The sequence below is a fragment of the Rana temporaria genome, chromosome 4 (assembly GCF_905171775.1).
Source record: "Rana temporaria chromosome 4, aRanTem1.1, whole genome shotgun sequence".
Lineage (NCBI taxonomy): Eukaryota > Metazoa > Chordata > Amphibia > Anura > Ranidae > Rana > Rana temporaria.
Genome location: NC_053492.1, coordinates 267,238,143 through 267,263,052, shown reverse-complemented (window position 1 = coordinate 267,263,052; position 24,910 = coordinate 267,238,143). Strand labels below are relative to the sequence as shown.

At 39.9% G+C, this 24,910-nt stretch overlaps 1 protein-coding gene across 1 annotated transcript in view; it reads right to left on the bottom strand.

Annotated features, from left to right (window-relative positions):
* CCN6 (cellular communication network factor 6) overlaps positions 1-17,893 on the bottom strand; it is a 29,695-nt gene extending 11,802 nt beyond the window's left edge. Inside the window, exons 1-3 of the mRNA XM_040350259.1 lie at positions 17,539-17,893; positions 9,944-10,235; positions 6,792-7,034 (exon numbers count right to left, since the gene is read on the bottom strand). Of these exons, the coding sequence (XP_040206193.1) occupies positions 6,792-7,034; positions 9,944-10,235; positions 17,539-17,583 (580 nt within the window). The 5' untranslated portion in view covers positions 17,584-17,893. The remainder of the gene's footprint in view (positions 1-6,791; positions 7,035-9,943; positions 10,236-17,538) is intronic.
* Positions 17,894-24,910: the final 7,017 nt, after the last annotated feature.

The following is a 24,910-nucleotide window of genomic DNA, read 5'->3' as shown; positions in this document are numbered from 1 at the left end:
TGGACATTGCTGATTGGCCCTGTGCTGATCACATGCACTCTCCAAAGAAAAGGAAAACTCGCTAGCAATAAACACCAAACTGAGCATGTGCAGCTTGTGCCCTAATGCTCTGTTCTATCAGGAGATAGATTGGAGTCAGTGGAGGATCAGAGAGACAGGATCATACAGCCTTTATACACAATGCAGATGATTAACTCCTTCTTTAAGGGTTTACTGATGGGTTTACTTCCTCTATGTCTCCTTGCCAAGGTAAAGCATAATGGGCTACTATGCATCGCATAGTAGCCCATTATGTGACACTTACCTGCAGTAGAAGCCCGCAATGTCGCTGTCTTCCTCCATGGCAGCGAGCGTCCATCTTTACCCCTCTTCTTTCGGGGGCCACAAACTCCTGCTCTGTGACTTGCCGGAGTTGGGTGATGTCACTCCCACGCATGCACGCAGGAGCCGCCTTTAACGGCATGACCCCATCTGGAAACGGCACAGCGTGCCCTTTCAAGATGGTGCATGCGCAGAAGAAGACATCGCTCAGGGAAATTGCAAATATCTCCGGGACCATGTAGGTCTCGGAGATATTGCAAGCACCTACAGATAAGCCTTAATCTAGGCTTACCTGTAGGTGTAACTTCCCCCAGAGGGTTTACAACTACTTTAAGTTCCACAGTGAGTATAACAAGAATGCTTTACTGCATATACAGAGTGATTTTACTGTTGTGGGTTTAGTAACACTTTAAACCAATCCAAAAAATCAAGCCCTAACTTGAATTCAATCACACCACCCTAAATGTAACTCACAACCCTTATCTAACCACTAACACTAAATTTAAAAAAAGCTAGTGTGGCTTATCTTATCTCAAGTTTTCCCTGGCAAATGGATATTTATTGGCAATATTTGCTTATAACCTTTCTTTCTTTCTTTCTTTCTTTCTTTCTTTCTTTCTTTCGATCCATTTTTTTTTATACAAGTAAAATACTACCTTAGGGTAGTTTTTGTATCTGAATCAAATGAATTCATATGATTTCTCACTAGAATAATATACTGATATAATGAATTACTAGTTGTGAATGACTTGATCACATCTCTGTGATCAAGCTCATATTGGATGAAAAATTCGAGAAGATTGGTCCTAGGCAAGGATACAGTGTGATTTGTCTGGCTCTAATAAAGTTGGATATGATCTGTGAACCTGTGATGAAAAGCCTTCTATCAGTTACCAGAAGAGAATGTAGCATCATTTTCTTTTTGTCATTAAGGGAAGCGGCACTTTTTCCTTTTTACATGGAACAGCTTAAAAAGGAATACTGTAATTGCCTATGATAACATATCTCCATACAGGGATTGCTTTAGATTTGCATCACCCGGCCTCTATATTGGTGGACAGGTAAGTATGTGAGTATTACATTAGTAGCAGGAAAAGCATTAATGAAGTAGCATTTACCATGCTTAAAGTAGAACTAAAAGCAAAACTTTTCTTTTTTTTTTGGATAGATTAAGGGAGGGTTATTTTTTTTCACCATCTGTTTCCCATTGCAGAGATTTACCTTCACTTCCTTTCCCATAGCTGGACAGGAAGTGAGAGGAAATACTTGCAAATTAAGGCAATATTTGGGGGGATCCCCAGGTCACCAGAACTAATGTAACCATTGGAAGATTTCCCCTTTATTACTTTTCTGGGGACAACCCAAAATATGGGGTTTTCTTTTACTTTCACTTTCAATGATAATGGTGAGCTGGACAAATAGAGAGGATGAATCTCCTTAACAGGGACATGGACAGCAACAAAAACCTGACAGGTGTTCTAATCCCTCTCCACTCTATCCAAAACTAAATACAAAATGTCTTTAGTTATACTTTAACACCCTTTCAACTGTTTGGGGGGTACATATCAAAAGGTGGAATTACACCTTATATTATATTGTAGTTTTTCTTTCCCCTTTTTTTCTCCTACATGTGCCTCCATTGAGTTTTAAACCCCTGGACCTAATTGAAGGAGTTTGAAAGTTTTGACATAGAGAAGCTATATATGCTGTGTTTACCTCATCTATGGTAAGTGGGATAACAGGACCCACTTATTGGTGTTTTCTCTGAATCGGTGTATGGTGCTCTGAACACACTTTTCTTTGATCACCTGTCACAACTTTTTATTCTCTGACATTTTAGGTCTATTTATTGGCACTGGACCATATCCAGCTCTATAGCGCGATTTTATCATTTGAACACCAGTTCTTTTATTTTTTTGATACATTGTTTTATACTTTAACACCCACATAATTATTTTGACAATACACCCACAGAATTATTTTGACAATTTACTGTCTATAAAATGTATAAAGGATGTCTAAATTCATAAACGAAAATATAAATATATATAAAGTTAAAATTATAGCATAGAATTCCCACCCTTACCCAGAATAAAAGACATACTGTTAATATTATCCTATATAAAAAAAAAGATTGTTTGAAATATTAACTCTCAGCCCGCAAGAAATATGTTCTAATAACCAATCCGAATACATAATTTTAGGCTGGTTTTCACTTGCGGTCAAGGGCGGTAAAAATAGGAGGTAGAGTCACAGTTTTACTATGACCCGGCCAACTCAAAATAACACAGCAGCCAGATGAAGTTGTATGATGCTTTGCTTAACTACTGCAGCTGCAAAAATGTATATATCTGTGCTAGCTGTACCCCCTGCCAAGTGAACGGGGCTGAGCCGCAACCTCAAGCCAAATGCTAGGCTCACAGTACAGTACTCCAAATCAAAAAAAAAATGTTCAAGTATACAGAAAAAAAATAAAAAACAGTCATGTAGTATGTGGCAGTATTGCCTGATCCGCTGTGGATCGCTTTTCCAAGTCCAAAGCAGATTAAAATTAGCCCTTTCAATTTTGTACTAGATTGCAGTTGCAAGCTGTTTAATTACTATGGGCGTCAAGAAATGTTTTTGTTAGCTCACTGTTCATACATAAATCCCCTTAGCGATCCATCATTGTTTTGCTGATGATAATTACAACAAAAATTCCGGCAATACTAGTGAAAGTATTGTTTAGCTGAAAATGGTATGTGCCTAAACAAAGCAATGCCATTATTATATGAATGAGGATAATTTGGCACTGACACACAATGTGCTAAATTATTGGTTTTAAAAAAACTGCAGTGAGATTTCTGCACTTAATGCAGGTGATCCGACAAAACAGATTCGGAACAGCCTGTGAGTCATCTACAAATATAAAAAGCATCTGTGAGCCATAGTATAGATGAAAACACACAGCTAAAACTATTAACACTAACATTACACAGTGACAGCTACTGATTAAGGTCAATTATCTAGATATCATACACAAGATACATCTCATATAATTGGATCACAAATGCTAAAAGCGGATATAGTCAACCTTCATCAGCATATTCATTCAGGAAATAATAATTTTCTTACCATGCACATAATATACAATGAATCCTGATAAGGAAAATGCTTACAATTAAAGTGGAGGTTCACCCAAAATATACATTTTTAACATTAGATTTAGGCCAATTAAGGGGAGCAGAAATGGGTATTTTTTTTTAAATCAATGCCGTACTTACTGTTGTAGAGATAGATGTTCTCCCGCCGCTTCCGGGTATGGGCTGCGGGACTGGGCTTTCCTATTTGATTGACAGCCTTTCGACCGTCGCATACAGCGCGTCACGAGTTTCCGAAAGTAGCCGAACGTCGGTGCGCAGGCGCCGTATAGAGCCGCACCGACGTTCGGCTTCTTTTGGCAACTGGTGACGTGCTGTATGCGACCGTCGGAAGGCTGTCAATCAAATAGGAACACCCAGTCCCGAAGATCATACCCGGAAGCGGCGGAGAACATCTATCTCTACAACGGTAAGTACGGCATTGATTTTAAAAAAAAATACCCGTTTCTGCTCCCCTTAATTAGCCTAAATCTAATGTTAAATTTTTTTTTCGGGTGAACTCCCGCTTTAAAAGACAAAATGCCTTAAAATAATGATTCCTACATTTACTGGAACATGTAATACAATTACAAGGCTTTAAAGCTGGGTTCACACTGCTGCATGGAGTGGCTCACAGCAGGGGTCCGGTGTGTCCCCGTTCATCATTTCAGGTCTGAATTCAAATTTTTTTTGCCTGAATTCAGACCTGAAATGGACCAGAAGATGCACAGGACTATGCGCAATTCGCACCAGAGCCACTCTGGAGATGTGTGAACCGGCTCCATAGAGAGCCGGTCACAGTCTTTTGACATGCGAACTGGAAGCAGGGAAACCCGCATCCAATTCCCAATAGTGTGAGCCCAGCCTAAAGGAAGACTGTATGGAGGAAAATACATAGGTTGCCACTACTAACCTCATATTCTCAAAAAATGCTAATTAACTGAATGTCATATTAATGTCAACGCTGGCCATAGATGGATCAAAACTCAGCTGTTTAGCAGGGGCCAGACAAATTTTGTTCCATTTGTGGCAGTCCCTGTCTGACAGAAATCGATTGTTAGATCAACTTCTGTCTAACGGGAATGTCAGAAAACTTTTGTAGCTCATCTGCTGTGGCTGCTGTCCATCTATAGCCAGCTAAAGGCCTCGATACTTTCTGAGTCACAGACCCTAGAACTCTACAAAAATAAGGTGTTGACTTCACTTGTTAAATGCTTATATTATGTACTGGAAGCCACAGGCAGTTAGGCAACTAGAATTTTCACAATATATGCCTATAAATATCCTTCAGTGTTTGTTTTCTTTGAACAACTCAAAGTTGACATTTCCACTGTTAAATCCCAGATGCTTTGCAAATACCTTACATCAGGCATGTCCAAAGTCCAGCCCGTGGTCCGGTTTCATAGGACCCCACTGGTAATTTGGATATATATATATCTTTTGTGGCCACAAAAAATATATACCATGTTTATCGTTCCAGGAAGGGAGCGGAACGAGGGCCATTAGATTACATACAGGAGAATCTCCTGTTTACTCGGCGGCCTCTGTAATAGGAAGTCCCATCTCTTGGGCTGGCATTGGATGACTGTTCTGTCTATCATAGGAGGTGGGACTTTGTATTAAAGAGGCTGCCGAGTAAACAGGAAATTTTCCTTATGTAATCTGTTGGCGCTTGTTCCGCCCCCTTTCTGTCCCCTCCGAGGCTGCAGATGGGCATGGATCAAGCTACAGTGATGGCAATGGTGAGGCTGCATTCAGAGGTTGCATTCATGGCAATGGTGAGGCTGCATTCATGGCAACCTTGAGGCTGCATTCATGGCAATGGTGAGACTGCATTCAGAGGCTGCATTCATGTCAATGGTGAGACTGCATTCAGAGGCTGCATTCATGTCAATGGTGAGGCTACATTCATTGCAACCGTGAAGCTGCATTCATGACAATGGTGAGACTGCATTCAGAGGCTGCATTTATGTCAATGGTGAGACTGCATTCATGGCAATGGTGAGGCTGCATTCATGGCAATTAAGGCTGCATTCGTGTCAATGGTGAGGCTGCATTTATGACAATGGTGAGGCTGCATTTATGACAATGGTGAGACTGCATTCAGAGGCTGCATTTATGTCAATGGTGAGACTGCATTCATGGCAATGGTGAGGCTGCATTCATGGCAATTAAGGCTGCATTCATGGCAATGGTGAGTCTGCATTTATGACAATGGTGAGGCTACAGATGGGCACTAATTAGACTGCAGATGGGCACTAATTAAGCTACATTAATAAACACTGACCCCTAATTTGCTTCACAGTTTTTTTTTTATGTTATTTTTTTCCCTGAAACTTCCTTCTTAAAGTAAAGGTGCGTGTTATACGCCGATAAATACGGTATATCCAAATAACACGCCCAAGCTCATCCTTACTCTTCACCACATACCTGTACAGCCACAAAGATAATTCTTGTTGGGCAGTGTATTAGTTAATTGGCATTTAATTTTAATGGTTCAAAGAATGTCAGGCAAAATGGTCGGCCCTCATGCATGTTCATTTCATAAAATCTGGCCCTCTTTAAAAAAAAGTTTGGACACCCCTGCCTTACATGCTATGAAATTTATTACAGTATTACCAATGTCTACACACAAAGATCAAAAAGTGTCCACTCTAAGGCCGGGTACACACGAACAAACATGTACGGTGAAAGCGGTCCGTCGGACCGTTTTCACCGTACATGTCTGCCAGAGGGCTTCTGTACGATGGTTGTACACACCATCGTACAGAAGTCCGCGCGTAAACAATACGCGGGGCGTGTCCGCGTCGTCGCCGCGGCGATGATGCGGAGACGTGGGCGGGCCTGCCATTTAAAGGCTTCCACGCATGCGTCGAAGTCATTCGACGCATGCGAGGGACGGCGGGCGCCTGGACATGTACGGTAGGTCTGTACTGATGACCGTACATGTCCGAGCGGGCAGGATTCCAGCGGACGGTTTTAAAACACGTCCAGGAATATTTGTCTGCTGGGAAAAGGCCCGGCGGGCAAATGTTTGCTGGAATTCGGCCCGCTCGCGCCCACACACGACCAAACATGTATGCTGAAACTGGCCCGCAGACCAGTTTCAGCATACATGTTTGGTCATGTGTACGGGGCCTAAAACTCACAAAAACTTGACAAACTATTAATCACTGGGTAACCTAACAACCACTATGTACGTTTCTTAAATGTCTGGCTCAATATCACTAAACAAACTATGATAAAATATTATTGTGGACTAAAACAGAATTTATTTTAAATCAACATGTTGGGTTGACTTGTATAAGAAGGTCTTACAATGAACAAAGAAAACTAGGTAATGCTGTATACCTGGTATAAGTTTGTTTTCTGTCATAGCTGCGTTCTTCTCTAGAGCACAGTTTGATAAGTCAGACTTTTTTTTTGTGACGTCTGTAGACTCTGTGCATTGGCTTCCATCTTGTTTGGAATTAAGCAGTGGAGAGCATCCAATTATGTCACCTATACAAAGACAGGTGTAAAAGGGACTTGGCTGAAAAGTTTGTCCATTCTGATAAAGCACCCCGTTCAGTTCACATCCAACAGCATACATATCTGTAAGTTCAAGGACAGAAAATATCAGGTATATGTATACTGTGTGCTAATTAATACTAATTTCTTTGTTATATGTTTGAATGTTCCATAGGTCATATTTTTCAGGAAAGGGGCATCACGTTAACCCATGTAAATAGGCATGTATCTACTGTATATACTCTTGTATTACTGGTCAACAATATATTAAGTTTGGCAGATGTTCACTTGCTCTCTTTCTGTTTCAATCGTTGGTTATTAAATGTTTTCTGAAGATAAAGGAGGAAAAATACAGAGCAGAGCAGAATCCTTACATAGCTCTGTACATAGTAGTAGATACACAAACAGGAGAACATAGAGGGAACATGACAAATAGGATGAACCATCTATATCCATATAGTCGCATACAAATAGAAAGATCAAACATGTGATCGATAGCTACATAATATAGACCAAAAACACCATGATAAATGAAAGAAAGACACAATGCAAGACAGATCTATGGCAGTGTCTTTCCACCTTATTTCAGTCAAGGAGCCCTTTAAAATTATGGACAATCTTAATGCACCCCATTCTAAAATGTTAAAAACTAAACTAATAATAATAGTTTTACATAATGCAGCAACATCCACACAGATAGGAAACTCAACATTAGAATTTATCTTTTGCAAGGAAATTTGGCGTTTTATACTGTAGGCCTGTAATTTTTAGAAATAACTCACTTAAATCTGACCAAGCAAGAGTCTTGTAGGCATCCCGGGTATGATTTTTTTTTTAAAACAAAATTATAAATTATAATATAATAAATAATTATAAATAATTATAACAAATAATAATATAATTATAATAAAAATTATTCAATAATGTAATCAACTCAAAATCACTGAAATTTGCTCAGTTGCAGAATTGTCGCTGTCATTATTTTATTTTTTTTATGACGAATTTCCCCACAAATCGCTATCACACAATTCTGCAAGTGATTATAATTTATTATCGCTGTTTTCTAGATGATCTAAAACCATTTTTGACATAAAGGGACACTTTTGGACAATCTACAGTTTTTAGGCAGAAAGAACATTTTTTATTATATAAAAGTACATGTAGGGCACTGGGCAGACCACTAGGGACAAGGGGGGTGTGTATTTTTCACATACAGTACTGTAATCTATAAGATTACAGTATACTGTATGTAAAGTGTTTGTTTACTTTTTTGAATTTGGCGCCGTTCTCCGCTCCCGTGCGTCGTAACGTCGCAGGGAACGGAGATCGGCGGCACACGGGGACACTGTGAATCGAGCGAGGAGGTCCCGCTCGCTCACACAGCGGGTGGCATCGCTGGATCCAGGGACAAGGTAAGTAACTTGCCTGTGGATCCAGCGAGAAGGTAAGCCGCGCCGCTGCACACTCTGCACGTCCAGCCCGAGCGTGACTCGGGGTTACCGATCCTAACATGAAAAACCAACCCCGAGTCACGCTCGGGTTTACCGCCAAGGGGGTTAAGAATGGTACCTAGACTTCTATGGGAGACAAACTAGCTTTGATCCATATCCTGGCTCTATACAAGTCCATTGGGTTCAGCTGCTCATGTGTGGGGCTGGGCCAAAAGAATGTTAGTACTGTGTCTGGTCTCATAAGTCTAGACTCAGTAATTATGCATGATTAGTAATTTTGTGCGATCGTTTTAGAGAAATGACCGCAAGTAATAGTTTTGTTTATGCAAAAGAGAGATGTGTAAAGTGTGATATACTGTATATACAAAATGATTACCTTTTTATGATTATAACGCTAAGATCATCGCAATACAGCTCTGCAAAGACCTCTGTGCCAATCTATTTAAAAGCCCTGAGCTCTAGGCGTGTGAGTGGTGCATGTGATGTTCATAATCTCCTTGCTCTCAAGCCACATAATGTTGGTTGTCTGAAATCTGGTGAGACTTTAGAACCTAATCTGTTTGCAGAACTGAGGCCCAACAAATACGACTGTTTAGAACTGCACTGCTACTCATGAAAATACAAGGACTATCCGAAATATAGCTGCACTAATAACTCTAGTTTGGAATTTTGTAAAACTGAAATGGGATATTATTTGCAGATGCTCTGAAATGTATACGAGGTGTGTCCAGAAAGTAATGAGAATGATATTTTAAAAATAATTATATTGAAAAGTTTTACAGTTGAAAATGATCTCCTTCCAAGTATGTATACAACGCTCCCAGTGATTATTCCATTCTTCATTGCATCCCTAAAAGTCTTCAAGTGGGATGGCGTTCAAAACCTGCGTAGTGGCTTTTTTGGACGTTATCCACACTACCAAAAGAGGTCCTTTCTCATGTTTAAATCCTGAGTCACGATTTTATTAACAATTGGCTTGGTAATTCCCATTTCCTCTGATAGTCATCTGTCAAAACAGAAACAGAATGTTGATGCAGAGTTCTGTTCTCCACCGTGACCGACAGCTCACTAGCAGAAGGATTGCAGAGGAAACGGGATTTACCGAATCAATTGTTTGTGAAATCATGACTCGGAATTTGAACTTGAGAAAGGACACCATTTTGGTAGCTTGGATAATGTTTAGAGAGCCATTACGCAGGCTCTGAACGCCATCCCAGAATGGAAAAACCAATGGGAGCAATGTGTAGACTCACAAGGTGCATACTTTTAAGGAGACCATGTTCAATTGTAAAATTTTTCAATAAAAAATGTTTTCATCATTCTCTTTACTTTCTGGACACACCTCATATTTCTTTGTGTATTTTTTTTATTGTTCCTACTTTGTTGACCAACATAAAGCTGTGAATTAAAAGCATGAGTAAAATTCATAGCATGTATGACGGTCACTGATCAATAATACTTTACATTTACAAATCCTCAAATGATAAAAGAAACACATTAACAAATCCCTCAATACAGCAAACAATAAGAAAGCAAACTTACATTTGCACATCCCAACTTCAAATTTTGGGGCATCAGCTGAGAAGTCGCAGTACAGACCTCTGTGTTGATCACACACCTCTGCTTCATTGCAACTTTCCCCCAGTTGTTTAGCACAGATCTTACAGCATCCACAACCGTCTTTCACCAGGCTTGTTCCCATGGGGCATACACGTTTATTGGAGCATTTACATGGCCAGTGACAAAACTCCTTTCGTTGGACATTCTCCCCCTTGTCTGCTGCCTTGTCCGTTGCCATCAATGAGTTCACTTGCTCTTCTGCCCTGCAAAGAAACTTTAGCAATATGCACTATATAAGTATATGGCATCACTTTAGCACTCAGTCTATCTTCCCAGGTTCCAAGCCACATGACCCTTTTCACTGATGCTAACATATTTTTGTGACTGTTAAAACATGAAGATTAACCCCCTTTAACTGCTGAAGCCTTAAGCCCTGTACACACGGCCCGTATTCTCTTGCCAGCGAGTGTACACAAACACCATTCAAAAGAACCGCCGTATGCAGTGACGTCATCGACTACCACGAGCATGTGCTCGTCACAATCGATGCTGTCACCGCCATCTTGCTTCACCCTACCTATGCCTTGGAAGCTACCGTGCATGCGTCAAAGTCATTTCGAGCATGCGAAATGGAGAGGCAAGTATACACACGCTCGGGTTTCTTATCAGGAAAACACTGCCGAGAATCTCACAATGAGAAAACAGGTTCTCTATTTTTCTCATCGAGATTCTGGCCAGTTTTCTTGACCAGAAACCTCAAAGCCTTGTACACACGCACGGTTTACTCGGAAAGAAAGCTCTGCCAGCAGTTTTCTTGCCGAGAAAACCGTGCATGTGTACGAGGCTTTACTTTTTTTTTTTTTCAGATTTTAGGTGCTGAGAAGGATCAGAACTTCTGTTTGGCTGACAATGGTTTTATCAGTCAGGAAGTAAGGAAACATCTGTACAGGAACACAGACAGAAATAAAAATATGAGGTCCTAGATCTCCTCTGTTCTACTAAAAAGAAATGTTTGTCTGTGTTGCTGTCGGGGGGGGGGGGTACCCCTGTTTCCTGCCTAGTCAAACATTGTCAACAGGAAGTAAGGGCAAATCTTTCTAACTGAGCCCTAGATAGTTCTAACTCTTCTCTGCTCAATTCAAAACCAAGAAAAAAAGTTTCGGGTGTACGTACACTTTAATAAAAATGACAGGTATATTTTACTCCAACCAAAAATATCAAGAAAAAATGAAGCCCATTAAAATATAAAATAAACCAGCTTTCTGATATGTAGTACCCCTTACCCCTAGGTAGTATTGGAGATAGCTCAATGGGCTAGCATTTCACCTCAGGGCGGCAAGGATACTCTTTGTGGGGTGGAAGAAACTGGGCGTCAGTAACTTTAATAAGTTTTACAGCGTTTATTAAATACCCAATAAAATAAGGGAGAGAGGGGTTAGGGCACAGGACACCCAAAAAGTATGAACGAAGTATGAACACCGATCTCCCTCTTCCCCTAGTCAGTCCCATCCCCCTACAGTTAGAACACACAATAGGAAACACAGTTAACCCCTTTATCACCCCCTAGTGTTAACCCGTTCCCTGCCAGTGTCATTTATACAGTAATCAGTGCATTTTTATAGCACTGATCGCTGTATAAATGACACCGGTCCCAAAAATGTGTCAAAAGTGTCCAATTTATTCGCCGCAATATCGCAGTCCCAATAAATATCGCAGATTGCCGCCATTACTAGTAAAAAAAATAAAAAAGTAAAAATGGCATAAATCTATTCCCTATATTTTAGACGCTATAACTTTTGTGCAAACCAATCAATATACGCTTTTTGTGATTTTTATTACCAAAAATATTTAGAAGAATACATATCGGCCTAAGCTGATAAAAAAAATAGCTTTTTTTTTTAAAATGGGGCTATTTAATACAGCAAAACGTACAAAATATTGTGGTTTTTTTTCAAAAGTGTCACTCTTTTTTTGTTTATATCGCAAAAAATTTAATCCGCAGAGGTGATCAAATACCACCAAAAGAAAGCTCTATTTGTGGGGAAAAAAAAAGGATGTCAATTTTGTTTGGGTTCAACGTCACATGACTGCGCAATTGTCAGTGAAAGCGATGCAGTGCCGAATCGCAAAAAAATGCTCTGGTCATTAAGCAGCATATTCTTCCCGGGGTTGAAGTGTTTAAAGTGTCAGGTCATTCTGTGACAAATCTATAGTACCTAATAAAGCATACCTGATATGATTTCTGAATTTTGCCACTTCAGATTTGCTTTAACATAGGACATAATCAATCGAGTAATGTCCACAATACTTTTTTTATTTGCACTAACATTCAAACTTGAATACTCATTGGAAACTTGAAAAAGGGTGTTTACCCTAAAAGCTTGTCCGGAAAATTTGAATGTTGGTGCAAATAAAGTTTCATAGACAATCACTTGTTTTAGTAGAAAGTGCACCAATACGGCTACAATAACCTTAGGAAGAACGAAAATATGCATCTCCATGTGAAATCACCTGATATAATTGCAACTATTTTCAAGTAATCTTTTTGCTACTTTAAAAATATGTTGAACATAAGAGAAATGGGCATTTTACAATCTATGCTGATAAAATAATGACAATAAATTGGTGCTAATAAAAAGCAAACATTGCTTAAAAAGCAGCTGAATAGAATTAGTTAATATACTGCATGATAAATCTTATGCCCTGTACACACGATCAGTCCATCTGATGAGAACGGACCGTTGGACAGTTTTCATCGGTTAACCGATGAAGCTGACTGATGGTCCGTCGTGCCTACACACCATCGGTTAAAAAAACAATCGTGTCAGAACGCGGTGACGTAAAACACAACGACGTGCTGAAAAAAAACAAGTTTAATGCTTCCAAGCATGCGTCAACTTGATTCTGAGCATGCGTGGATTTTTAACCGATGGTTGTGCCTACTAACGATCGTTTTTTTCCCATCGGTTACGAATCTATCGGTTAAATTTAAAGCAAGTTGGCTTTTTTTTAACCGATGGTTAAATAACCTATGGGGCCCACACACGATCAGTTTTGACCGATGAAAACGGTCCATCAGACCGTTGTCCTCTGTTTAACCTATCGTGTGTACGAGGCCTTAGAGTAACTCCACTTTTGTTGAGAAAAAAACATTCCCCGCGGGGTGATCTATGTACATTGCAGGGAGTTTAACAAACTTTGTTGCAATTCATGCTTTTTGTTATTCTGAAAAAATATTTGTTTGTCTGTCTCTGTCCTTGTGCAAAATGAATGTCAATGGGAGTGATTTTATAATTAGCTGCTGCACTTGCAGGGTTCTAATGAGAAAAGTGACAGGGCCTGCATCCCTTTGGGCGCAATTTACCTTTTGGAGTATCACATCAAAAATAATATTTTTGTTGCATAGGATGCCCAAAATCTGACTTGCAAACTTTTGGGAAAATCCGTGAACACATCTGTGTACAGAATGCCTTCAGGTTGTCATATTTTTTTCCCCGTGAAAGTGGAGTTACCCTTTAAATCTTAGGTAGGTCTACACATTGAAACCTTTATAAATACGGGCACATGTCAAATCTTTCACCATTACCCATATGACAGCATGTTTTCAATTTTATATACAACCAAAGATTTAAGGGATTAGCCCGACAGGAAATACTTTACTTTCAAAAGCATGTGTAGATTTGAGTACATGAGTTAAAGTGATCCTTTTATTTAGAAAGTAAAGTAGGTAGCTGGAAGGCTCACATGAGCAAAGTAGAGGAGAGCAGCTCAGCAAGCACAAGCTTAACCACTTCATGACCACATGCAGCAGCAACAGCGTCTGCTTGTCTAATATTAAGCTTCTCATAACACTGATAGAAGAGCAAACACTGGCAAGTCCTAATCTGCTTGTACTCAAAACAGCTTTTCAGCAACAGGCTCCAATTCCAGGGATATATTTATATAACACATAATAACAACATTATAACCTTTTCTGATATCAGCATTTCAGTATTTGGACTGATTATAAAACCGGTGGTATTACATGCCAAGCCGTTCAAAAAAATGTGAAATGGCGGGGACAAACAATAACACTGCTCACAACAGTCACTTTTTATCCTGATGAATGAAACCTTCTACTTATAAATAGCCTGGTCTCCATGTAGATGTGGAGAAAATATAAAAAACAGCATGTAAAATAAAATAAAAATCATATAAAATATTATGAATATTACATGTATTAACTGCTTCCTACCGGGCCTATAGTCAAAAGACAGCTGAGCAGCAGTGCTGCGATCCTGGGTGGATGTCATATGATGTCCTCCCAGGATCGCACCTTGCGTATGTCCCATGGGCTGCGCTGTGGCGCGATCTGTCACTCGCCGTTTTTACCAGACACAGCGGATGACAGATCAGTGTACCAGGTCTCTGCAGTACCATATGATTGCTGCGACCAATCACAGCAGATCACATGGCGATTGTACACAATGAAGGCTTTTGTTCATAGCCATTTATTGTGTACTAATGTATTGGCTTTGGGATTGGTCACAGTGATCACATGGTACAGATATAGCCAATCACAGCCCATCTGTACCATGTGATTAACTGTGGCCACCTGACAATAGTATACACTGGATGAATGAATGTCATTCATAAAAATGGTTCCTTATAACAGTAATCACCTCCCCTGTGTAGTACAGTGATGCTATGGTAACATTGTATTGCTCTGGTCACAGTATGTAAAATAAAATATTGTAAAAAATGGAAAACAAAATTGTAATAAAAAAAAAATGTATATTTATTTTTTTAACATACCATCACCTGTCAGCATCCTTGATCACCACCACATTAGTTATATGATGACACTGTACAGGCATACCCCACTTTTAAGTACACAATGGTGTTTATTTACTAAAGCTGGAAAGCGCAAAATCAGGCTCACTTTTGCATATAAACCAATGAGCTTCTAACCCCAGCTTGTTCAATGAAGTCTGGTAATAAAACCTGGAAGCTCATTGGTTTATATGCAGAAGTGAGCCTGATTTTGCACTATTCCAGCTTTAGTAAATAAACCCAATTGTGTGCCTAAAAGTGGGGTATGCCTGTATTGCACTGGTGACGGTATGTAAGAAAATAAACTGTGAAAGAAACAAATTTTTTAATGTAATAACTTTTCAAAAAATTCTGACAAAAATTACCAAAAATTTGCCTCCCCCCCTAAATACATTGGACTGTCTACTTTCCAAAAATGGGGCAATTTGGGGGGTATTTGTTCTGTTTTGGCATTTTCAGGACTTTATGTGGACTCTTTCCTACAGACTAATAGCTAGATTCAGGTAGGCAGGCGTATCGTTGCGGCGGCGTAGTGTATCGTGTTTACACTACGCCGACGTAAGTTAGCGAGGCAAGTACATGATTCACAAAGTACTTGCCTGCTAAGTTACGGCGGCATAGCGTAAATCGGGCGGGCGTAATGGCGCCTAATTCAAATTTAGCCTTTGGGGGCGTGTTTTATGGTAATGGGGGTGACCTTACATAATTGACGTATTTTACGAACGGCGCATGCGCCGTCCGTGTACATATGCCAGTGTGCATTGCGGCAAAATACGCCGCACGGTCCTATTGGTTTCGACGTGGACGTAAATGACGTAAATCCCTATTCACTGACGACTTACGCAAACAAAGTAAAATTTTCGAATTTCGACGCGGGACCGACCGCCATACTTAACGTTACTATTCCAGCTATTTGAGGGAATAACTTTAGGCCTGAAAGTGCGTTACGTAAACGGCGTATCTTTACTGCATCGGGCAAGCGTACGTTCGTGAATCGGCGTATCTACTCATTTACATATTCTAGGCCGACCGCAATGGAAGCACCACCTAGCGGTCAGCCTAAGAATTACACTTCATAATACGGCGGTGTAAGACACTTACGCCGCTCATATCTGAGCCTAATTTAAGCGTATCTGGTTTCCAGAATACGCTTAAATTTGCGTTGGCGTAGATTCCGAGTTAGTTCGGCGTATCTACTGATACGCCGGCCTAACTCTCTGTGAATCACCCCCTAAATGACTTACACTGATTTAGGGTTATCTTTATCACAGAAATGTAGCACTATACATTTTGGCCTAAAATTATGAAGAAAGAGTTATTTGCAAAATGTTATAGCAAACAACAAAGAAAAACATTTAGGGCCAGATTCAGGTAGATCTGCGGCGGCGTAACGTATCGCATTTACGTTACGCCGCCGCAAGTTTTACGGGCAAGTGCTTGATTCACAAAGCACTTGCCTGTAAATATTACATTGCGGCTCAGCTTGGAAACGCTTACTCCCGCGGGAAAAGTACCCGGAAGCCGGATTGCAAATATAGATTATAAGGTATGTGCAGCCTAAAAAAAATTAAAAATGGCAATTTTACATGTTAGAAGTATAAAGAATTTAGCCTGATATAGATGTTATTTGGGTGAACCTCCGCTTTAAGGTAAATTTAACATAATGTGCTAGTATGCGATGCACCGATTACAACCGCTTTAAATACAAATCGATGCTAGATGGTTAGGAGGGCCCTGCTTGCAAGAGTTTACATTTGAAATGATTCCATATTGTTAAAGGTGTCAAACAAAACAAAAACAATAAAATACAATAATTTGTACGCATGTATTAAAATATAATTTGAAAGGAAATAAGGGCTCATGGTGACAGGTGCATTTGGAACACATGTCAAACACAAGTCAGTAAAATTCCATTGAGTGCTATACATGAAGGTTTAGAGGCTGAGTTTGACCTGCTTTGTGTTACACCGTGGTGTTCCTTTGGACCCAGTATGTCCTAATGACTTTTTTTGCACTTAGACAAAGTAGGTTCAAAGCAGACTTTATTTGCCAAATAATGCTTTCAAAATTAGGATGCCGCTGCATAAATTTGAATAGAAAATGCAGTATTTGACGACACCCTTTGACTTGAGTACTACCAATAATTGGGTGTTTTCTGACATTTGCAGTGCATCCCGAAAAGGGACAAAAATGCGAAGTTACATAACATAAAATATTGTTGGAACCTGAGTGTTTAACTAGCTTAACTAACACTCCATTGACATCTCTAACCCCCCACCTAAAACAAAGTCAAACACATGGGATGACTCTTTAGCATATAGGCTTGAGAAGCCTGTGTTAGTGATGGCGTGCTACTGCTTGCTATGTTTTTTTCATGGTGTGTCACTGCCAAAATTATAATTTGATGTTTAGAGACTTGCAAACAAAGTCTAGTTTAAAATATGTTTCCCTAACACCATAACTAATTTAGAAAACGTAGCTGACAGTTTGGGTGCTGTATTCAATGGTTAAGTAGTAAAAAGGTTTTGTGAATTAGTTAGGTTGGTGTGGAAACTGCTGTTAGATTCCTAAGAGCGATCTCCCACCTCAAACTATGTGAGCTGTGCAAGTCTACAAGCCTGAAATGCAGCTTTAAGATCGTCGTTTCAGAGCAGCGGCTTACGTTTGCTCCTACTATAGGCCTCTCCATATATTTTTTGGCAGCATAAACTCTGTATAGTTAAACACGGAGCTAAAGAAAAATAAATGAATGCGCCACAACTTACCTGCTGATAGTAAGTAGTGAAGAGAGTCAAAAGGAGCCACTGCATGTTTATGATGCCTGAAATCGAACTGAGAGATAGAAAGTGAGCGAAGCTGGATATGAGAAAGCACACAAAGCTCCCTTCTGTCGTCTGTGTTAGTCTTACCTTTCTCTATGCACACATACACTCACATACACAACCATCTGCGTCATGTACCCACAGGCTCGGGAGGCTCCACACTCAGCTCTTTACCTTATTCTGTTTTTCTGCTTGGCTGTGCCATGTGTACCCAAAGGATAAGAATTAAATCAACAAATAAACAAGCAGGCTACGGCAATATCAGCTACCTTAGAAGACTCAGTTTGTGGTCTTTCCTGTACTGCATTTAGTTTAACGTTAATTTGATTGTATGAACTGACTGAATAGCTAAGAGCTTAAAACTTCTATTGGTAAACTTGATCAAAGTAAACTCTCATTTATTAGAAAGTTGGGATTTTGTTTTAAAAGATGATCAATTAAAATGATTAAACTAATAAAAGCAAAACAATATTTTAAGTATTTACCTTACAATGGAAGATTAGCCATTTTGCATACCAGAACCTGACACTTAAGAAATATTTGGTCTGTGTCCACCCCTTCCTTCCCCTGTATCACAGTTTTCAGGGAGCTGGGGAACTCACCTCCTTAATCAAACTGTCTATCTAGGGGGCATATTTGCTTCTGTGATGGTACTGTAAGGATCCCATAAAACCCACTGGGCCAGATTCAGAGACATTTGCCCTGCCGCAGCGTATCAGAGATACGCTACGCCGCCGTATCTTACCTGGCGGAATTTTGAATCCAGGAAGATTTTGCGCCGTAAGTTACGGCGGCGTAGTGTATTTCTCGGTGCGTATTTCAAATTGGGTGGGTAGGGGGCGTGATTCATTTAAATGAAGCGCGTCCCCGCGCCCATTGAAATGCGCATGCTCCGTTTTGAAATTTCCCGCCGTGCTTTGCGAGAAATGATGTCGCACCGACATCATTTTTTGAACGTAGATGTGAGTTACGTCCTTTCCTATTCACGGAAGACTTACGCAAAAAAAAAAAATTCAAAATTCGACACGGGAACGACGGCCATACTTTAACATGGCAGGTCTATCTATACGCCACAAAATAGCAGCTTTAACTATATGCCGGGAAAAGCCGACTAGTGACGACGTAAGAGAATGCGACGGCCGCGCGTACCTTTGTGGATCGCCGGAAAAAGCTAATTAGCATACCCGACGCGGGAAAACTACGCAAACTCCACCCAGCGGGCGTCAAAGTATTGCACCTACGATCCAAAGGCGTACGAAGCCGTACGCCTGTCGGATCGAAGCCAGAAGCTGTCGTATCTTGGTTTAAGGATTCAAACTAAAGATACGACGCGGCAAATTTGAAAGTACGCCGGTTTTTCAGTAGATACGCTGGCGTACTTCTTCTGTGAATCTGGCCCACTGTTTCCTTTTTACAGAGGAAATTAGAAGCCAAATCAAAATCTGATATTGCAAAGTCAGAATTTGATATAGCAACTCATCAAGCCTCAATAGTCAACTTCCTATGATTGTTTTTTTTTTGTTTTTTTTTCACTTTAGGGTCGCTCTTGAGCTTAGAGTGAGATGGGGCAAAAAGAACCAAGAACCCTTCTATGCACTGGAATGTACATGTAGCAGTGAACCCCTCTGGAGCTTATGGAAATGTTGGGTTCTAGCACCATTTCCAGTGATTTCCTACCCTGTAATTGGACCCCAACAATACATCAACATGTCAATAGCCAATAATTGGCTTTAATAAAATAAACATTGTAGACCCTTGTTAAGTGGGTCAGACAACAATAAAGGTAACAGTTTACTAACAGCAAAATTGTTCAACAATGCGACGAGATGAGTATGACCATGGTTTGTTCTCTTTACCACTGCTAAGCCAGCCCCTGGAGTTCTACATGCTTGCTCCCTGCTAACTCCCCCATTTTGCTCTTTTTCCTGTGGATATTCCTGATGCCAAGTGGGTTTCTACAGTGGGGATCGAAAGTTTGGGAACCCCAAGTAAAAATTTGTATTAACCTCCCTGGCGGTATGATTATTTCAGAAAAAAAGGTGCTGAAAGCTGTACCATTATTTGCAAGGAAATTTGGCGTTTTATACTGTAGGCCTGTAATTCTTAGAATAACTCACTTAAATCTGTCCAAACAAGAGTCTAGTAGGCATCCCGGGTATGATTTTTTTTTTAAAACAAAATTATAATATAATAAATAATTATAAATAATTATAACAAATAATAATATAATTATAATAAAAATTATTCAATAATGTAATCAACTCAAAATCACTGAAATTTGCTCAGTTGTAGAATTGTCGCTGTCATTACTTTTATTTTTTTATGACGAATTTCCCCACAAATCGCTATCGCACAATTCTGCAAGTGATTATAATTTATTATCGCTGTTTTCTAGCTGCTCTAAAACCATTTTTGACATAAAGGGACACTTTTGGTTGCTATGGACAATCTACAGTTTGCAGGCAGAAAGAACAGTTTTTATTATATAAAAGTACATGTAGGGCACTGGGCAGACCACTAGGGACAAGGGGGGGGGGGGGTGTATTTTTTTTACATACAGTACTGTAATCTATAAGATTACAGGATACTGTATGTATTGTGTTTGTTTACCTTTTTGAATTTGGCGCCGTTCTCCGCTCCCGTGCGTCGTAACGTCGCAGGGAACGGAGATCGGCGGCACACAGAGGCACTGTGTGAATCGAGCGAGGACCTGCTCGCTCACACAGCGCGGTGGCATCGCTGGATCCAGGGACAAGGTAAGTAAACCAAGCCTGTGGATAAAGCGAGGCGAGCCCAAGTCTGACTCGGGGTTACCGATCGTAGCCAAAAAATCTCACCCCGAGTCAGACTCGGGAATACCGCTAGGGGGGTTAATTGGCTTTAATAAAATAAACATTGTAGACCCCTGTTAACAGTTTACTAACAGAAAAATTGTTCAACAATGCGACGAGATGAGTAGGACCATGGTTCTCTTTACCACTGCTTAGCCAGCCCCTGGAGTTCAACATGCTTGCTCCCTGCTAACTCCCCCAACGAAGCCAAGGAAAGATGGAAAAATCTCCAAAAGGCATCAAATTACAGATTAGACATTCTTATAATATGTCAAAAAAAGTTAGATTTTATTTCCATCATTTACACTTTTAAAATTACAGAAAACAAAAAAATGGCGTCTGCAAAAGTTTGAGCATCCTGCAGAGTTAATATCTTGTACTGCCCCCTTTAGCAAGTATCACAGCTTGTAAACGCTTTTTGTAACCAGCCAAGAGTCTTTCAATTCTTGTTTGAGGTATCTTTGCCCATTCTTCCTTACAAAAGTCTTCCAGTTCTTTGAGATTTCTGGGCTGTCTGTCACACACTGCTCTTTTAAGGTCTATCCATAGATTTTCAATTATGTTGAGGTCAGGAGATTGTGAAGGCCATGGCAAAACCTTCAGTTTTGAGATTTCTGGGCTGTCTGTCACGCACTGCTCTTTTAAGGTCTATCCATAGATTTTCAATTATGTTGAGGTCAGGAGATTGTGAAGGCCATGGCAAAACCTTCAGTTTACGCCTCTTGATGTAATCCCCCATGGATTTTGAGGTGTGTTTAGGATCATTATCCATTTGTAGAAGCCATCCTCTCTTTAACTTCCGATTTTTCACAGATGGCATCAAGTTACAATCCAAAATTTGCTGAAATTTTATTGAATCCATTTTCCTTCTGCTCGTGAAATGTTCCCTGTGCCACTGGCTGCAATACAACCCCATAGCATGATTAATCCTGTTTTCTGTTTTTGGAAATTTGTTCATGATTCTTGTATGCATATGAGCTCAATACTTCGAGTGCCCTTTCATGTGTCCCCCATCATCTGCGGTACCTCCGCACTGCCCCCAAGATTAGCCCCTCCTTTCCAGTCCCAATCGCCTTCCTTCTCATCCGGTGCCAGGGTAAGAAGTGTCTGTTTGGGCAACCCTCAAACTGTAGACCCTCTTGATCCCCTTTTTACTGGGGTCATTCCCTGGCACCGCCCGCTATTTGTGTCCTTTTGTGGCATTTCCCCTATTATGTCTCTAAAAGATGACCACAATCCCCTTCTATAGCTTTTGGTCAACCACCCACAAACTGCATCCAGCAATGTACCCAGCCAGGCGCTTTCTTTCCTTTTTTTGCCTTTATTATATTTTTATTTTTTCTTTCAATTACTTTTTCATTGGTTTTACAAGCCATGATAGAGACAATACATTTAAACAAGCATTTTTTGTTTATTCATAAGCAAAACTTGTATTAATAATTTTTTCTTTGATTGGAATATTTTTCTATCCTGCACAATGGGACTTGGTGTTTTGTCCACCAATCTCTGTATTGTCAAACACAGCGGCTTCTCTTTTTTTTTTTTTTCTGCTATGTATCATTGGCTTACTAGGCAAATGCTCAAGACAGCTCCTTGTTAGCTGTTTGCAATTGCTGCTGATTTTTGTCTGCTCAGCACGGTGCACACCTTGTTTATGTCATCAGCTGTGCAGACTTCCAGCACAGCCCATCTGCAGTACTGCTATTGGTGGTTGTCTGTGTATGGGCGGCACATTCTACACTCCACCTATATCATTAAGGGATTTTTCTTTCAGTCATTACTCAACATGTGATGCATCATACAGCTGATGCGGTCACATGGTATTGTTTTAACCAATGAGAGTTATAGCCATGCTATATAAGAACGCCGGGGAGTTTGAATGGTGTCATTCTTCCTCCTCCGCATTTGCAAGGAGCATCTAATTGATCTCTGTACAACATCCATAAGAAGGTGCTTTCCACCCAGGATCTCGCTGCTGGAAGTCCTTTTGGTTTACATACTTAGTGAGTTGTTCTCCATTTTCTCATGGTAAAGATCATTTTCTCCCAATTGATGTATTCCTTCTAAATGGTGCTGTTCTTTTTCCCTCTGTTTTTTAGTATATCTGCTGGATAATCTCCACAGGTTACATATTCTTTGAGGCACCTTTTTCTCTCTGTATGGAAAACATCTTGGGAGTTAGTCCACTTTTCTATCAGGTAAGTGGGATTTCTTTATTTTGTCCTTTGACAAATACAGACTTGCTTTCATCATCCATGAGTTTTTCAATGACCTTTTTACTATGTATTGTTTTTTCCTTTGCTAGATTCACTTTTTTTAAACGCCTTTTTTTTTACCTTTTTGGTCTCAATCTCTGATGAGATAGTGTTTGGCGATTTTATGTGGATTTGGATTACGGATCGACTTGGGGATCTTGGGTCAGCACTGTGGAGGTTATTTCAGGTGTAGAATGGAGACACAGCCATAGGCACTATGAAGTGAGTTTTTTTATTGCATCTGTATGAACTTGTACAATATTGAATATAATTTCATTGTATATATTTTTCAATCAACATTTTCTCTATTTAGACAGTAAAGACACTTTACATCCCTGATGAAGATCAAACTTTAAAAGTTTTTTCGGAAACGCGTCGGATCAGTCCATCTTTCACAAATTCACCTCTTTGGGGTGAATTTCATGTTGTAACATGGCATAGTGTCAATCTGTCTTTTTATATGTTTTCAATGTAAATGTTTTGTTCTTTTTCACCAATTTTGTATTTCATGTAATTTTTGTAATTTTTCTACGTATATGTATTAAAATATATTTTTATAATTTTTTGACTATATATTCTTTTCGTTGCCCACATAATCCCAACCCTAGAGGCTTCCACATTACCAAGTTTAAAGGGATGATGGCAACTACATGGTCAATTGTATAGGCTGGTTTATTTACAGCATGATTAATCCACCCCCATGCTTAACAGTTGGACAGAGGTTCTTTTCATTAAATTCTGTGCCCTTTCTTCTCCAAACGTACCTTTGCTCATTCCGGCCAAAAAGTTCTATTTTAACCTCATCGGTCCACAGAACTTGTTTCCAAAATGCATCAGGCTTGTCTATATGTTCATTTGCAAAGTTCAAACGCTGATTTTTGTGGTGAGGACGTAGAAGAGGTTTTCTTCTGATGACTCTTCCATGAAGACCATATTTGTGCAAGTATCTCTTTATAGTGGAATAGTGTACCACAACTCCAGTGTCTGCCAGATCTTTCTGGAGGGATCCTGCAGTCAAACGTGGGTTTTGAATTGCTTTTCTCACAATCCTGCGAGCTGTTCTGTCTGATATTTTTCTTGGTCTTCCAGATCTTGCTTTAACTTCCACTGTTCCTGATGACTGCCATTTCTTAATTACATTCCGAACAGAGGATTTTGACATCTGAAAACGCTTTGCTATCTTCTTATAGCCTTCTCCAGCTTTGTGAGCGTCAACTATTTTCAGTTTCAGCTTTCTAGACAACTGCTTAGAAGAACCCATGGTGCTGATTGTTGGGGCAAGGTCAGATGAATCTAGGCATTTAAAACCGTTGAGATTGACATCACCTGCTCTTCCCAGACGATGATTGAGAACAATCCATGACACTGGCAGGTCTCAGCTTTGCAAAGGGGGCAGTGCATGCTATAAATTCTGCAGGGTGCCCAAACTTTTGCAGACGCCATTTTTTTGTTTTCTGTAAGTTTGAAAGTGTAAATGATGGAAATAAAATCTAACTTTTTTTGACATATTATAAGAATGTCTAATCTGTAATTTGATGCCTTTTGGAGATTTTTCCATCTTTCCTTGGCTTCGTTATGCACATTAATACAAATTTTTACCTGGGGTGCCCAAACTTTCGACCCCCACTGTACTTGTTGCCCAACTGTGCCCAGCTTTGGGTTCCTGGTCGCTAATTTCCCCTTCATTGCCAGACTGCACCTTCCTCCTGGCTTCCGCATTCTGAGATTCCCTGTCACCATGTCACCGTCACATTGTCCTTCTCCAATTCCCATGTTTCTTGTAGGTGGGGATAAAGTCTGAAGCCAACATGAACAACATTAATTTAAAACAGATTTATTCCTCATTTGTTTATATTTGACTTTTTTCATAAAATAATGTATTTCTCAGAACATAAGACATTCTCACCAGCCTTGATTCCAGTTTACAATTTATTACCTCTAGCACAACCACACATATAAATAAATACAAACGGATTCTTTTACAATGATATTTTGGGATTAGGAGATTAGACCAAAATACTTGGAGGAAATCCAATGAAAAATGGAAATAACATAAAACTCTGCAGAATTCTGTAGCAAAAATTCTTCAAGATTACCCTGTTAACCACTTAAGACCCGGACCATTATGCAGTGTAAGGACCTTGCCCCTTTTTGCGATTCGGCACTGCGTCGCTTTAACTGACGTGCGACGTGGCTCCCAAACAAAATAGCTGCCTTTTTTTTCCCAAA